The sequence below is a fragment of the Myodes glareolus genome, chromosome 10 (genome assembly GCF_982192425.1).
Source record: "Myodes glareolus chromosome 10, mMyoGla1.1, whole genome shotgun sequence".
NCBI classification, from domain to species: Eukaryota; Metazoa; Chordata; class Mammalia; order Rodentia; family Cricetidae; genus Myodes; species Myodes glareolus.
Genome location: NC_142035.1, coordinates 60498696 through 60514693, shown reverse-complemented (window position 1 = coordinate 60514693; position 15998 = coordinate 60498696). Strand labels below are relative to the sequence as shown.

Sequence of the window (15998 nt, the reverse complement as noted above, 5' to 3'; positions counted from 1 at the left end):
TGTGTGTGCGTGTGTGTGTGTGTGTGTGTGTGTGTGTGTGTGTGTGTGTATGCCCACAGATATCAATTTGACAAAAAGTCTCTAGGCCGTTTTTATGTTGTACTTCAGGGGCAGTAGGAACAGCCTTGTGTCTCCTGCTCCTGGCTGCCAGGCCATAGAGAGCCTTTACCTACCAAAAGTTAGAGAGAGGAATAATTCCAAAAAGGTATCCAGAAAAGCAATCGCTAAAAGCTCTATAATTAACAAAACAGACAAACAAACAAGTCAGGGTCTTGGAGAAAATCCACACTAAGCCTTTTCATTGCTAAACTTCTGAATCTAACTAATACACACACACACACAAAAAAAAAGAAGAATCTTGAAAGCAGACGAAGGAACATGGAACTTCTTATAGGTTAAAATCATTTGAATGCCATTGAGTTCTCCCTGGAGTGATTAGAGGTCAGGAAGAAGTGGCACAAACACGTGTGTAAGATCTGCTCAGCAGAATCAGGAAAATCCACAATCATAGCCTGCCCATTTAAAATAGCATTTACCAAAAGACAAAATGATGGAGGGTATACCAAGAAATAACTCTTACACACCATCAGTGAGAATATAAATTAGTACAGCCATTATGGAAAACAGTATGACAATTCAAAAAAAAAGCACAACCAGAAATAGCAGTATTATAAAATCCACCAACCCCACCACTAGGCATGATTCCAAAGGACATTAAATAAACCATTCTTTCAAGGTACCTGCATTGCCATGCTTATTGCCACTCTGGTTCATAATAGCCAAGATATGAGATTCACTTAAGCAGCCATTAATGGATGAATAGATAAAACATGGAATCTATGGAATCTTACTCCAACATAAAAATAATGAAATCTTATCATTTGTAGCCTGGAGGACATTGAGATAATAAAACAAATGCCGCCCCTATTATCTCTATTATATGAGAAAGCTAACGACATTTGCTTCACCAAAGTAGAGTGTAGAATCGTGCTATCTGGAGGTGAGAGGCAGAGGCAGAGGGTAGCTGTGGTGGTATGAAGAGAATGGCCTCCATAGGCTCATGTGTTTGAATGCTTGGTCTCCAGTTGATAGAATGGTTTGGGGAAGATTAGGAGATGTGGCCTTGTTGGAGGAGGTGTCACTGGGGGTGGGTTTTGAGATTTCAAAAGCCCGTTCCATTGCCAGTTAACTCTGCTTGTCGCCCCCACTCCTCTGTTGTTATCTCAAGATGTAAGCTCTCACCTACTGCTCCAGCACCATGTCTTCCTGCCTGCTGCCATGCTCCCAACCATGATGATCATAGACTACCCATTTGAAACATGAATTCTCAAATTAAATGTTTCCTTTTATAAGTTGCCTTGATCATGGTGCCTTATATGGCAATAGAAAAGTAACTAAGTAACTAAGTTAAGTAACATAGGAAAATTGGTGTTAGGAATATTCCTAACACGAGCTCTCTGCCAACGCAAAAATCACAAGCCAAATTAAAGGATATCCAGGTTTTAACAACACGACACTTTAGGCGGGAGAAGTTTAAATAGACTGGGGGAGTACTCAAGGTTTTGGTGCTGCCTTGACGCTCCTCTGGTGAGGGGCCAAGGTTTGGTGGGCATAGGGCCAGGGCCTCCAAAGACGGAGGCCCGGAGGCCCGAGACCAGGACTTAGAGTTGGGAGATGTCTAGCTGGGTGAGTGTGGTGATCTACCTGTAATCCCAACATGCAGGATACAAAGACAGAATTCCCAGAGCAAGCGGACTAGCCAGAAAAGACAAAATGGCAAGCTGTGGGTTCAGCAATGAACCCTTCCTCAATATATATGATGGAGACTGATCAAGGAAGACACCCAATCTCAGGCCTCGGCACGCAGGTGAACATACACATGCACACAAATAATACACAGCATGATATGCAAAAACAGAATAGCTGGGTAGGAGAAATAAGTTTAAATGTACATGCTAAGCAATAGAAGTTCAGTTCAAACTTTTTAACTAAAATAGGATGGTATACCCAAATAGAAAAGTAACGTCTATAAAATTTACAGGAGGAAAAAAATTGGATTTTAAAGATTTAACAACAAAATATGATTCATAAAAGAAAAAAGGTAATTCAATGGTTCCGAAAGTAACAAGTATATTCTCTGGAAAACACTGTCAAGAGTATGAAAAGGTGAGCCAGCAATCACATATATGATGACAAAGGATGTGCTTCTAGAATATATAAACAGCTCTCTAAGCCAATTATAAGACAAGTCAATATTTCAAATGCATCACAGGTCAGGCTGAAAAGAAGATAGATGGATGAAAAAGCACCAGAAAGCATGATCAAAATCTTTAACCATGAGAAATGCAAATTAAGACCCAATGAGTGAGTTCAAGACCAGTTTGCTTTATGTAGTGAGCTCATGACAGACAGAAGCTAAGGACATTAAGCATCCCACAGCACATAGGGCAGCTCCCTGCAACTCAGGTTTTCTGGTCTTGAATGCCTGTAGTTCTGAGATCGAAGGCATGGGACATGCACGGAACCATCCTAAACTGTGGGTGGGCGTGGCCTGACTGGCTGCCCAGGAACTGCACTGCAGGTGTTCCTCAGCAGAAAGAAATTGTGTTGGTGGGTGACACGCTTGTCGTAGGAACGCAGAGAGTCAAAGTTCCATATGAAGCACTGGCCTATAAAGCACTGGGAGGAAAGAAGCATCAACTGATGAGTGCTGTGGAATAGACCACTGTGCTAAGACGTTGTTGGGCTAGGGGCATGGTTCAGTGTTAGAACACCCACTTATGCATCCCCTGTACTACAATTAAACAAACAATGCATTTGACCTTCCTATACACTGTGAGAGAGAAATATTTTTATTACTTCAGACTCAGGAAGGTAACGCAACTTGATAAACATCACAAGTCAAAGAATTGGGTCAGGTCTAATACCAGCTCCACAGAAAGCTGAGACAGGAGGATTACTCGCTCAAGGACTGCCTTGGCTACAGAGTGAGTTCCAGACCAGACTGTGCAACTTAAGGATACTTTGCCACATGGGGTGGAGCCTGGGACTAGGTAGAGTACCTTCCTAGAATGCACACGGCCCCAGCACTGCAGGAAAAGGGCTGAACGGCAGACTTTGGTAAGCGTGCTTCTTCCCATCAGACAAGATGACTGACTAGTATTCAGATCCTCCAAGTAGCAACAATGGCATCGATGAAACAGGCCTTTTGAAAATGAAAAGTAATTTCCATCCTATACCTCTAATGTAATTTTCATTTTCTATTGCTGCCTTCCTTTGTTGCATTTTGCACCTTTCTAGACCCCCTTGCTTTTCCCCTGAGATGCCAGTTTTGTTTCATCACTTAAAACGGTTGTGGTATTTTGAATGTACTTGGTCCCCATAAGTTCATAGGGAGTGGCACTATCAGGCATGGCTTTGTTGGAAATAGGTATAGCTTTGTTGGAGGAAGTCCCCTGGTGGGGGGGGCACACTTTGAGTTCTTCTGTGCTCAAGCTACTCCCACCATCACAGTTCACTTCCTGTTGCCTTCTGATCAAGATATAACCAGCACCGTGTCTGCCTGCTAACCGCCATGTTCCCTGCCATGATGATGATGGACTAGACCTCTGAACTGTAAGTCACCACCTCAATTAAATGTTTCCCTTTATAAAAGTAGCTGGGTAGTGATTGCACAGGCCTTTAATCTCAGCACTTGGAAGGCAGAAGCAGGTGGATCTCTGTGAGTTCAAGGCCAGCCTGGTCTACAGAGTGAGTTCCAGGACTGTAAATGGAAGATTCTTGTCCCAAACACCTGTTCCCCATCCCGGTAGCTGCTTCCAAATTACCACACAAAGACATACCATTACGTATAAAAGCTTGACTGATAGCTCAAGGTTTATTATAAACTAGCTCTTACATTTTAAATTAACCCATGTTCCTTATTTACACTCTGCCACATGGTGGAGCCTTTCTCAGTATGGCATGCTCATCTTGATCTCTCCGTGTCTGGCCAGTGTCTCCTAAATCCACCCTTCTCCTTCCCATCATCCTTTGTTTGGCTTTCCTATATGTCCTGCCCGGCTACTAGCTAATCAGTGTTTTATTAAACCAATTCTGAGTGGCAAATCTTTACAGTGTACAAGAGGATTATTCCACACAGTACAGCCAGACTGTTTCATAGAGAAACCCTTTCTGGGCAGTGACGAGAGTTTCTGTGGTCATGGTTTCTTTTCATCGCAATAGAAACCCTAACTAAGACAATGGTGGACGTCTAGCCCAGGGTTCCCATGCATCTGGATCAAGCACTTTAAACTAACTATAGAAATGATCCCTGAAAGGATAGTCTTGGATCAAGCACTTTAATACTGAACTATGACCCTCACCCTCTCCCAATTTTTAAAAAACTTATTTCACATGGTCTTCTTACCCAAATAGTTCATAGATATCCAGACTCAACTGTTTTGAAGAGAGAGGATGATCTTGCCATAGTATAATTGCAAAATTCATAATAGCTTTGGGCTTGACTCCATCAAAATGCTAAAACAGCAGCATTAAAAGCCCCTTAGACTCTTTTCTCTTTATAAAACAGTCACATGAGAATTTCTTATACATACTGGTGATTCCCATCTTAATGTTTTGTGCCATTTGATGTTTCCTATAAATAGTTGGCATCCAACTGTGGTGATTTGAGTGAGAATGGCCCCATAGACTTATATATTAGAATGGTTGGGCCCCAGTTAGTAGAATTGTTTGGGAATAATCAGGAGATGTGGCCATGTTAGAGGGGTGTGTCACTGGGTGTGGGAACCCATAGTGATTCTATTTCTGTTGTAGTCCCATGTTGGGGTGACATCTGTCAGGATCTAGCTTCAATGGGGTTCGCAAGTTCCAGGGCAGGAGCATGTGAATTCGAAAAATTAAGTAGGAGGAACAGAGATATAAAAGAAACACAGAGACATAGGATAGGACCAGGAGGTCTATTCAGTGAATACTCAATACACCCACATGTATTTTCCCTATGTTTATATACCCCATAAAAGGGTATATAAACCTATTTTATATAAAAGGGGAGAAGAAGGCAAAAGATTGCTTTAACATAACACAAAGGACAATCAGAACAATTACTTGCTTCAATACTTGAAATATCGAGCAATTATATCCTTTAGTTGACTATTTTGTTGTTTAGACAGGATGTGTAATGACCGGACCTTAGACCAAACATTCTGTGGGCAACCACTCCCTGTGTCAAACCTTCTGCCACAGCCTTGAAGGAGCATGAATAGACTTGAATTCTCTGACCTTTGGTCAAGGTGGAGCAGATCCACAGCTACCGGCCATCTTAAGATCCAGAATACCAAATAACCACACCCTAGGTCAGGAATCTTGTTTGTAGCTATGCTTTAAGTCAGACTTCTTGTCAATAACTTTGAAAGAACGAAAGTAGGCTCAAGTTCTCTGACCTTCGTGGACCCACTTCTGTGAGCCCCCACATATTTCCATCTTGACTCAAGGTCAAAGAGTTCACGCTTGTCAAGGCCAAATAATAAGATGTTTGACTAAGGGCATGGTTACTTCACGTTTAGAGTATTAAGGGTACTTACGCTTGTTTGTTCCTTGCATCATTGGTAAGGAAGTTTTTTAACCTGCCCTCTTGCTTTGGGGTTTATAAGGGTTATAAGAAATAAATATGATGCTGGGTGGTGGTGGCACATGCCTTTAATCCCAGCATTCAGGAGTTAGAGGCAGACAGATGTCCATGAGTTCAAGGCCAGCCTGGTCTACAAGAGCTAGTTCCAGGATAAGCTCCAAAGTTACAGAAAAACTCAGTCTCAAAAAAAGAGAGAGATAAAGAAAGAAAGAAAGAAAGAAAGAGAGAGAGAGAGAGAGAGAGAGAGAGAGAAAGGAAGGAAGGAAGGAAGGAAGGAAGGAAGGAAGGAAGGAAGGAAGGAAGAAAGAAAGGGAAAGAGAAGCTCACTGATAGTAGTACCATGTGCTTTTAATCCCAGCACCTGGGAGACAGAGACAGGCAGATCTCTGTGAGTTCAAAGCCAGCCTGGTCTACAGAGCAAGAATAGGCTCCAAAGCTACAGAGAAACCCTGTCTCAAAAAAAAAAAAAGAAAGAAAGAAAGAAAGAAAGAAAGAAAGAAAGAAAGAAAGAGAAGGAAGGAAGGAAGGAACTCAAGGCTGATGCAGTATTCACTGAGAGCCCTCCAAATTCTATCTTCTGTCTTTTGTCTCTTTCTTTCTCAATCTTCACTCCCCTTTTCTGGTATGCTTGAACTAGTCAGCCAGTCCCCAAAACTGGGTGTGGGCTTTGAGGCTTCAAAAACCCACACCAGGCCCAGTCAGCTCTCTCTGCCTTAGACTGACGGACCAGATGTAAGTTCTCAGCTACCACTCCAGGGTCATTCCTGCATGCATGCTCCCCTCTGTGATGATCATGGACTCTAGCCCTTTGGAACCCTGAGCCCAAATTCAATGCTTTCTTTTATAAGTTGCCTTGGTCATGGTGTTTTGTCACAGCAATAGAAAAGTAACTGTCATCAACTGTCAAAGTCTAAAGAAAATAATCTAGAGATGGGTGGGTGGAACATAGAGTCTTTTATGAAACTACCATCCACTATGCAAACTATCATATACATATCCACATAATGTTGGACAAATTACATTTTGTATTTGTTCTACTCCATGAACTGTACAGCACTGAACCCTAACATAAACAATGAATGTTAGTATCAATGTGATATCCATGAAAAATAAAGCATAGCTCTCATCTTAAAGGGAATAAGAGATAGTTTATTCTGAAGCCATTTTGAGTGATCATGGCCTAGGAAAACAGATATAAGTTGTATGTTCCAACTGGAAGCAGTTTCCTTAAGTTTTATAGCTGTATTGAACAAAGGGAGTCATAAATCAAAAGTTTAAAATGCATTGGTGAGTCCATCAGAGAGGTGTAGCTGGAATTTTCTTTGGACTACTAACCAGCTCCCAAATAAAGACAAGGAGACTTATTATTAATTATGAATACTTGGCTTTAACTTAGGCTTGTTCCACTAGCTCTTTAACTTAATTTAACCTGTTTCTATTCATCTGTATTTTTCTGTAGGGCCTTTTACTGATAGGGTCTGTGAGTTGTCCCACAAAAGACCACCGATCACGTATGCAATCAGCAAGAGCATTTATTTACTATGCCAGCATATGCGGGGTCAGTCATCTGTGTAAAATGGCGATGGCCTTGCAAGGAGCTCGCGGGCTCTTTCTAAGCACAGATTAGGGGAGTTTCAGGGACAGTGAGGTCATCTTAAACATAATTGGTTAAGCAACATCAGTTATATTAGTATACTTTTAATTGGCTGAGGTTTTATCTTCGGGCATATTTGCTCAAGCCTGGGCAAATCTGGACGTGACCCAGAAGTGGAGGCTGTAGGACTTGTCCTTGAGATATCGTGGTTCTGACTGCTGGCCCTGTTCACGTTCTCTCCCTTGGCCCTTAATGTAATTGGTTAATAAATGGCCCTTTGTTGGGAGAGACACCTATCTGTCCCTCTTAAAGAACTGAAACCTAGAGCTGGGCAGTGGTGGTGCACACCTTTAATCCCAGCACTCGGGAGGCAGAGGCAGGCGGATCTTGGTGAGTTCAAGGCCAGCCTGGTCCACAAGAGCTAGTTCCAGGACAGGCTACAGAGAAACTCTGTCTCTAAAAACCAAGAACCAAAACAAAACAAACAAAAAACCCAACAACACCCCAAAAAAACCAACCAAAATTGAAAGCAAACCTAAATTCAGTTGTAAAAGTGGGTTTAACTCTTCGTTTACCTTTCTTTCGCTCTGTATGCTCTATTTCCTGCTTCCGCTGTGTCTGACTGATTGGTCCCAGGTATCTGCCTAGTCTCTTTTTTTTCATTCTTCCTTCCTCTGAGCCTAAATTCTTCCTCCTACTAATTCTCCCTGCCTAGAAGTCCTACCTATACCTCCTCCCTCACTATTGACCATTCAGCTTTTATTAGACTAATCAGGTGCCTTAAGCCGGCAAGGTAAAACAGCAAACACATCTTTACATAATTGCAAATACAACACATCTTTACATAGTTAAATAAATATTCTGCAACATAAACAAATGCAACTCATCTTTGCATAGTTAAACAAATATGCCTCAACAGAGAGGTTATTAGAGCAAGATAGGGGAAGTTTTTCTATGGGCATCAGATGCTATCTGATAACATTCTTAACTTTGGGGTTGGTAGTCTGCTAAGTTAAGAGATACAAAAGGTTTTATATATCAGTCACAAATGCTAGTTCTAACTCAAAGGTGGGTAAGGAACAACTTTTCAGGGAGCTAAAGTTAGCCCCAGATTAGATACTTAGCCACTGGACTTGTAACATCCCAACCTCTACACATCTGCAGTTTTAAGCAGTCAATCAGTCTCTGCAGACACAGCTTCTTTCCAGGAATTCTGTTCACAACAGCAACACTCATTGACAAGAATAACAAGTGTAATTGAGGAAAGATCTGGAGGAGCGAGGGTAAACGGGAACCCTCTGAAGTACCCACCTCAATCTCCACAAACCTTCAAAGAAGCAACAAATAAGGATGCTTTTTTTTTCAAAACAGTAAAATAAGGCACTGGTGCACATCTGTCACCCTGTTTAAAGTTTGAAGACTAAGGATACAAGTTAGTAAAGATCAAGGAACTGGAACTCTAGGAACTAACGGTGATACAGTGTTTCCACTTTGGAATACAGCTTGAGAATTTCTAGTTTCTTATTTTGAAATTTTGACATTAAACTGATTTCAAACTTGCATAAAGGTTGCAAGAATCATTCAAAGAACTCACACAATCTTTCCCTTAAATTCTCCAGTGGTCAACACTGGACAATATACTTATCATTCTCTCCCTATTTATATTTTTTTAATTACTTTGGAACAAATTGCCGGTTTAACTTTCTATTATCCATTAATATTACAGTGAGATTTTCTTGATAAGGAGGACATATCTACATGTTTATGTCATCACAGACATCACATTGTTCTGTGAGTCCCCTCTGAATGGAAACATCACCCCCAGGCTCAGGAGCCCCGAGAAATAAACTAAAGGTCACTGATTCTCATGCCCCTCCCCAGTAATAGAAAAAAAAGAGTAAACAACTTTCTGGGGAGGAGACTGACCTGTGGGACTCCAGAGAGGGAATATTTTAGGACGGTGGAGTGTGAAACTGCCTACAAGGTGTGCAGGCAGCTCATGTAGTAACTTCCAGAGTCTTTGCTCTTGCTGGGGGGAGGGGTCTTTTGAGTCATCCCTGGTCCTTGTAAGTAACATCTCACCCATATTCCCATTAGCAGCACCAATAATAACTCCTTGGTTCACCAAGTTAGACATTGGTGCATTCATTACTTTGGGATGAAGTGTGTGTGTGTGTGTGTGTGTGTGTGTGTGTGTGTGTGTGGTGTGTATTGTGTCACCCCAGGAAAAGACTGTCACACAACACCAAAGTACAATTATTAAAGTCAGGAAAGAAACACTGATATAATACTTCCGTCTTATCCACACCCTTACAATTTTTGTTGATTGTTTTGATTACGTCCTTCACAGATCTGGCATCCAGTATGGATCCCAATCTTAGGCAAATGGCAAGTTTTAAATATAAACTGAGTGTTGAATTCTTTTTTTAATTGTTGTTTGGATCTGGAGAGACAGCTCAGTGGTTCTTAGTGCTTGCTGTTCTTTCAGAGGACCCAGGTTCAGTTCCCAGCACCCACATGCCAGCTCCTCCTGTGTCTCCAGTTCCAGGACCCTTAGGAGCACTAAGATTCACAAGTCAAAAACTTGAAAAAATTTAAATCTTTAAAAAAAATGTTATATCATTCTAAACCTGTTGCTCAGTGGTGGACTATATGCTTAGCATCCTTAGGGTCCTGGATACAATTTCTAGCAAATTCCTTCACCTCAAAAGAGGTGTTACATTTTTATAATTCAATTTTTAAAATTTTAAAGTTACACTTATTTATTTATTAGGATGGGGCACATGTGGAGGTCTGAGGACATGTGGGAGTCAGTTCTCTCCTTCCACCATATGGGTCTGGGAGTTGGAATTTCTAGCTTGGCAGGAAGTGCGTTTCTCTATTAAGCCATCTTGCCAACCCGAAAGTGTTACATTTAAAGGTAAAAGGATCACCTTATATTGGCTTCAAAGGGTCTTTACTGTTACACATATATGTGTTGTTAGAGAAAAAATATGATATTTGATATTTAAAGCATTTCTAGAAGAAGCAAAAAGTAAACAATATTGGTGAGACATGTGAAGCTGTTGGACTTGGGTGACAAAGATACACAGGGTTATTATAATGTAGTCCCTGCCTTTGTGTTGGAAACTTTTCATAATGAGTTTTTCTTTCTTAATGAGAAAAGACCTGTTGGAAAATGGAGGAATTTTAGAGATTGATGTGATGTGACCGTACTTGTGATGTGGGCACTTTACTTTGGCTGCAAGAGGAAGAACTGCTCAGCATGGGGCAAGGATGAAGACTGGCTGAGTGGAGAGCCCTGGAGAGGTGGGAGAGGTGGGATGCAGCTTAGGGGAAACTGAGGAAATGATGACGACTTGAACGTGAGAGCTGGAATTCAGATCTTCACTGTTCGTCAGTGCTGCCGTGGACCCAGCCAGTGATCACTGGACATGAAACAAGTCTCCAAAGCAGGGAGATTGGTTTTTCTTGGGTTTTTGTTTTCTTTTGTGTTTTGTTTTTCAAGACAGGGTTTACTCTGTAGCTTTGGAGCCTGTCCTGGAAATAGTTCTTGTAGACCAGGCTGGCCTCAAACTCCCGAGTGCTGGGAGTAAAGCCACTGCCAGATGGTTCTTAAGAGGCCTTTGCGTTATGTGGTCTGAACAGAGGGGATAAACAACAGTGAGATGCCCAAGTAATCTTTACTAAATGGACAACATAGTCGCAAACAAGATGGACAGACACATGTCACCTAAACCTAACTTGAGGTGCTATGATGCATTTTTTTTTCTGAATCAAGCTGCAGCATATAGACAACAAAGCAATTGCAATGTCTGAATAGATAGGTTACATATATGCTTGAAAAAAATATGGTCAGATACTAATGGTGGCAAGGTCTCATGATCCTCCCACTGGGGAGGAGGAAGCAGGAAGGCTACAAGAGTAACATCCGACTCAAAATACACGTTTCCACATAAGGCCACATATACACACCTACATGTAAGGTAAGATGCAACACAAAGAACGTTCAAACTTAAATTAAATGAACTGTCCAGGTTACATTAAATTTACACTAAGATGATTCTTTTCATGGGAGTGTAGCTCATTAAAATGCACAATTTGTCAGTTGATAAGACAAAGAGAAAATTTCAGAGGGGCCAGAGCACATGCATGAGATATTAAATAAATGGCTCAAGAGATGACTGAAGGGTACTAATGTGGAAAAAGGATTTATGATTTTTACTCCCAGTAGTCTCATTCTGTGAAGGTCGGATAAGGTATGTTACTTAAGAACTAATCTGTCATTTAAAACCTTCCCCTCACAAGCGCCTATATCTGCTACAGGTTTGTTTTGTTAAAACTAATGTTTTCTTCACGCCAACCTGAGTGACTGGTTCTCTCCCACGTGTTCCTACAATTCCCGATTCAATTCCATCCCTGAGGATTAGGGTAAAGCGTTCCCGACCCCAGTTCTACTAGAAGTCTTCTGGCCTTGGGAATTTGGGGCGAAGTCCCGCCGGTTGCCTTCTCCGGGCCTCCTGCTCTAGGCTCCGCCCCAGTTCTCCTCACCCGCGCAGAACCACGCCCCTGGGCCGGCCTTCGGCCCGAGGCTCCGCCCCAGACTGATCTCCCGCGGGAGGGGGTGTTCTGCCTTCAAAGCGCCGCCCCGGCGCAGAGCCACGCCCCCAGCTCGGTCACAGCGCCGACTGAGCCCCGTAGTCCTGCGGTGCTCCACGGCTACCTCGGCTAGGCCGCTGTGCCTGCCCCGGCCGCCATGGCTGGGGGCCACGGGGCCTCTGGACGCGGCCGGGCTGAGCCGCAGGAGAGCTATTCACAGCGACAGGACCACGAGCTGCAGGCCCTGGAGGCCATTTACGGCTCGGACTTCCAGGATCTGCGTCCGGATGCGCACCAACGGGTAGGAACGTGGCTAGTCTGGCCTGCTCCTGTCTCGCCCCGGCCCGGCGTTCTCCAGTCTAGAGACCCAGCCAGACGCCTCTAGATTGGGGCGACCACTTAGATGCTGCAGGCTTTTCATCTGTCCAGTTCCACCACCCTCAATTTCTGCCCCTGCATCGCTGCTGGTCTCCAGAGGCAGCACCTGGGTTGAATTCTCTTTCCTCCAAGTCAGCTCCTCTCTCTGCCCTGCTTCTTATTCCCGCTGACAGCCCCTGACAACCCTGATTTCTTCCCCACCCCCGTCTCGCCCCAGGCCCTCAAGGTTGGGTTACAACCACACCTTCGTAGTCACTCAACGCTACTTTGTGCTGGGGATGCTTTGGGGGCGTGGGTCCAGGCCTTGTGCAAACAGACTCGGGGTCACACTATGTAAATCCTGTTTCCGTTGTGGAAGAACTTTCTGTACCTTTTCTCTGAAGCATTTGAGGAAGAACGCATTTATTGTCGCTGTAATGCAGTGTTTACCGAGTCCGTTTTATTTAGAATTGTACTTTCCTTTTCGTGTGGAAGTTAAGTTGGGGACAGTAACAGTTTCTCCTATCCTTGAATAGTTTATCTGCCGTAAATGTTCCTGAATATTGAACCATTTTGGAATTACCCTCCATTTGCCTGAATTCTGTAACTCACAGCATCTGCCTTACCTCTCTGTTTAGCATTCCTTTATGAAATAGTCTTTCCTGGAGCTGTCATGGCCAAGATTCTTCCATTAATCAATACGCTTTTTCGTTAAATAACTAACGATTTAGACGCTGGAAACAGAGCCTTAGACGAAATACGTACAAAACCCCTGCTGCCTGCGGGGAGCTTACTTTTCTAGGTCTTTTAAGAGTTATTTGTAACTTCACATACAGTTTATACACGATCCTGGTAAACAATGAAGATAACCTATAGGTCATCTGGCTACTTTTCCGTTTCCAGAGAACCAGGAAGTAGGACCTAAGCCGCCAGAATAGTGTTACAGAATGTGCAGGCCGCTCAGGTTGGGCCGGCTGATTTTGCTTTAGCTTTCTGCTCCCAAGGTTCAGGAAAATGGAATGGAAACCAGAGGCTGCTGTTTGGTAATGATACTGATAATCCTAAGAATTTACAACTGGTGGCCTTTATAGCCAAGAAGACTACACACTGTAAAGGCAGCTGGAGGTATTCAGTAATGCTCTCTGACCTGGGATCACAAGGAATATAGCCAACATTTTCTTTCATAAGCCTCTCAGGCAAATAATTGATGCTCAGGCTGATGAATCAGAAGCCACTCTTGAACAAGCCTTCTTTACCACCTGCTACTTAACTGTCTTCAGTAAAAGGTTATTCAAGTTCACAATTCTGAATCCAGAACCCCTGAGGCCTAGTGGAACATCCCTGGGTGCCTGCTCCACCTCCCAACAGGCCTTGGGGGCGGGGAGGGGTGGGGGTGTGTCCAAAATTTAAACTCAATGAAATATATGAGTATGCAAACTTCACTGTACAGAAGAAAGATAGTTAATTGCCTCTTCTCATTCCAGGCAAAATTTACTGCCAATAAATTAAGATCAGGTGTTTTTTGTTTTTTAACTTTTGTGGAATATGTCATGGATTTAATTTCAAGTTTGGAGCTTATTGTTCACATAGATAGCAACCACTTTAGAGTGTGTATCAAAAAGTAATTTACATATTGAAAAGTTTAGATACCAGTCATTTAAGATATATTTTATAATTCAAAGATATGTAAAAAGTATTACTTGCTTATCTTGTTTAGCTTTCTGTATCAGCAGAGGGTCTGCTCACTCATTATTGGCTTGTTAGGCATGGTGAACCCTCCTTGCTTCTGTCTGGGCCCTCTGGTTGTGAATGAGTGTGCTGTCTCTTTGGCCTTTATCAGCACTGAGTAGGTCACACTTTTCAATTTATCTGTAAGTGACTGAAACGTGTCCTGTTGTAATTTTTATTTCTTTGGTTAGAAATCATGTCAGCTACCTTGGTTTGTAAGTCACTATTTTTCCTTTTCTCTGAACTGTTCTTATTTGTTAATTTATTTTTCTATGTAATGTCTATTTTCTTAATCAGTGATTAAAGGGTAGACATATCTTAGGGAAATTAATGTTTGTGGTAACATGCTACAAAAAAATTCCTCTTAATTAAGCATAGACTTATTTATATAATTTATGTAATTAAAACTTTAACAGAATCAAAATGAACTACTTACCTTATAAGCCACCTGGATATTTTATCCTCCCTCCCACTCTAGAAAGTGCTTCCCTCTCTGAGGTAGGGTACTTGCCCACCAGGCCCTGAGTTTGTTCCTCAGTCCCAAGAAACAAACAAAGAAAAAAAGAAGGAAAACACTCCCCTACTTCAGGGTTAGATGAATTATCCAACATTTTTGATTAATTATTTCATGACTTCATTAAAAAAAAAAACCTTCCACTTCCATCAGATAAATATAGAAACAGCTTTTTTAAAGAAGCTCCATCTTCACGGAGGTTTAGATCACATCGTTCATGTGCCATCCATTCTCACAGTCTGAGAAATGGTTGAATTTTCCAGATTTTTCTGCTGTCAGTCTAAAGTGTTGCCTTCCAGCCCCCAGACTGCTGGTTTCACAAAACCCCTGCTTGCAGGTTGCTACCCTCCCATTCCAGAGCTCGATACAAAGCTTTCCACAGTTGCCACTGGCAGTTCTCAAATGTAGTTACTTCTGTCCCTTGCCACTGTCTCTTTAATTTTTTGTCAACGCCCTTATAACATTGCTTTAAACTATTGTAGATTTAGTGTTTAGTGCTATCACCATTCGCTGTACGGAATTTTCCTGATTAGTTTTTCAATCTAAATGTTCAAATGGGGTTGCCTTCACTTTCTGCTGCTATAACATACTACTACAGATTATAAACTCTATTTAACAAACAAAACAAAACCCAAACAGTCCTGGGATCTGGGAAGTCAAAACTCAGGGCCTTGCGGCATCATAAATGGCAGAAGGCATGGCAAGGCAAAGGCGGGCAAATATGTATGCTGTGTCTGTCTTGTCATCTTATAAAGCTACTGATCCTATCACGGGGGCACCTCTAACTATCATCAGAATATACGAATAGATTAATTTTTCACATACGTGAACTTTTGAAGAGCACATGGAACAATAACAACTTGTCCAATTCTGTTCGAATTTCTACTGGAACCGTACATATGTTCACGGAGAGTCTGAATGTTGTAATGTTAGTTCAAAATGGAACTGAAGATCATATGAAATATTAAAGAATCTAATGTTTGTTTTTGTAATTTTCACTAGCTTGACTACAGGCAAATATTTGAGAAAAGAGGATGAATTTGGTGACTATACAGAATATTCATTGTTAGACAGGGAGGAATGAGGGAAATAAATATTTAAGGAATTTCATATCTATCTAGAGAAATGTTATCTAATTCCATTTCCTGAGCACTTGTAGTTGGTATCTGTCTGGCTGTTACTGTCTGATGTGACATATGAGTGTGCGCTCATGCACATGTATTTGCAGTACTTCTACTGTACCCTAATATGTATCAAAGCCAGAGGAGGATACGGAGGATACCAGATGTCTTTCTCTGTTGCTTTCTACTTGTTTTTTTAATTTTACTTTTTTTTTTTCCTTTTAAACTGAGACAACTATCTCATATGAAGAGGGTCTAGGTCAGCCCCGTGCAGGCTCCCCTCAGTCTCTGAGCCCCTATGAGCCCAGGTTATTTGATTCTATGGGTTTTCTTGTGGTGTCCTTGACCGCTCTGACTCCTGCAGTCCTTCCACAGGATTCCTCAAGCTCCACCTAACATTTGACTGTGGGTCTGCTTCTGTTTCCATCAGTTGGTGGGTAAAGCATCTCTAATGAT

The 15998-nt window shown here is 42.1% G+C and overlaps 1 protein-coding gene across 1 annotated transcript in view; it reads left to right on the top strand.

Annotated features, from left to right (window-relative positions):
* The first annotated feature begins 11895 nt into the window (after positions 1-11895).
* Positions 11896-15998, top strand: part of Eif2ak4 (eukaryotic translation initiation factor 2 alpha kinase 4) — a 94929-nt gene continuing 90826 nt past the window's right edge. Inside the window, 1 exon segment of the mRNA XM_048459982.3 lies at positions 11896-12123. Within this exon segment, the coding sequence (XP_048315939.3) occupies positions 11980-12123 (144 nt within the window). The 5' untranslated portion in view covers positions 11896-11979.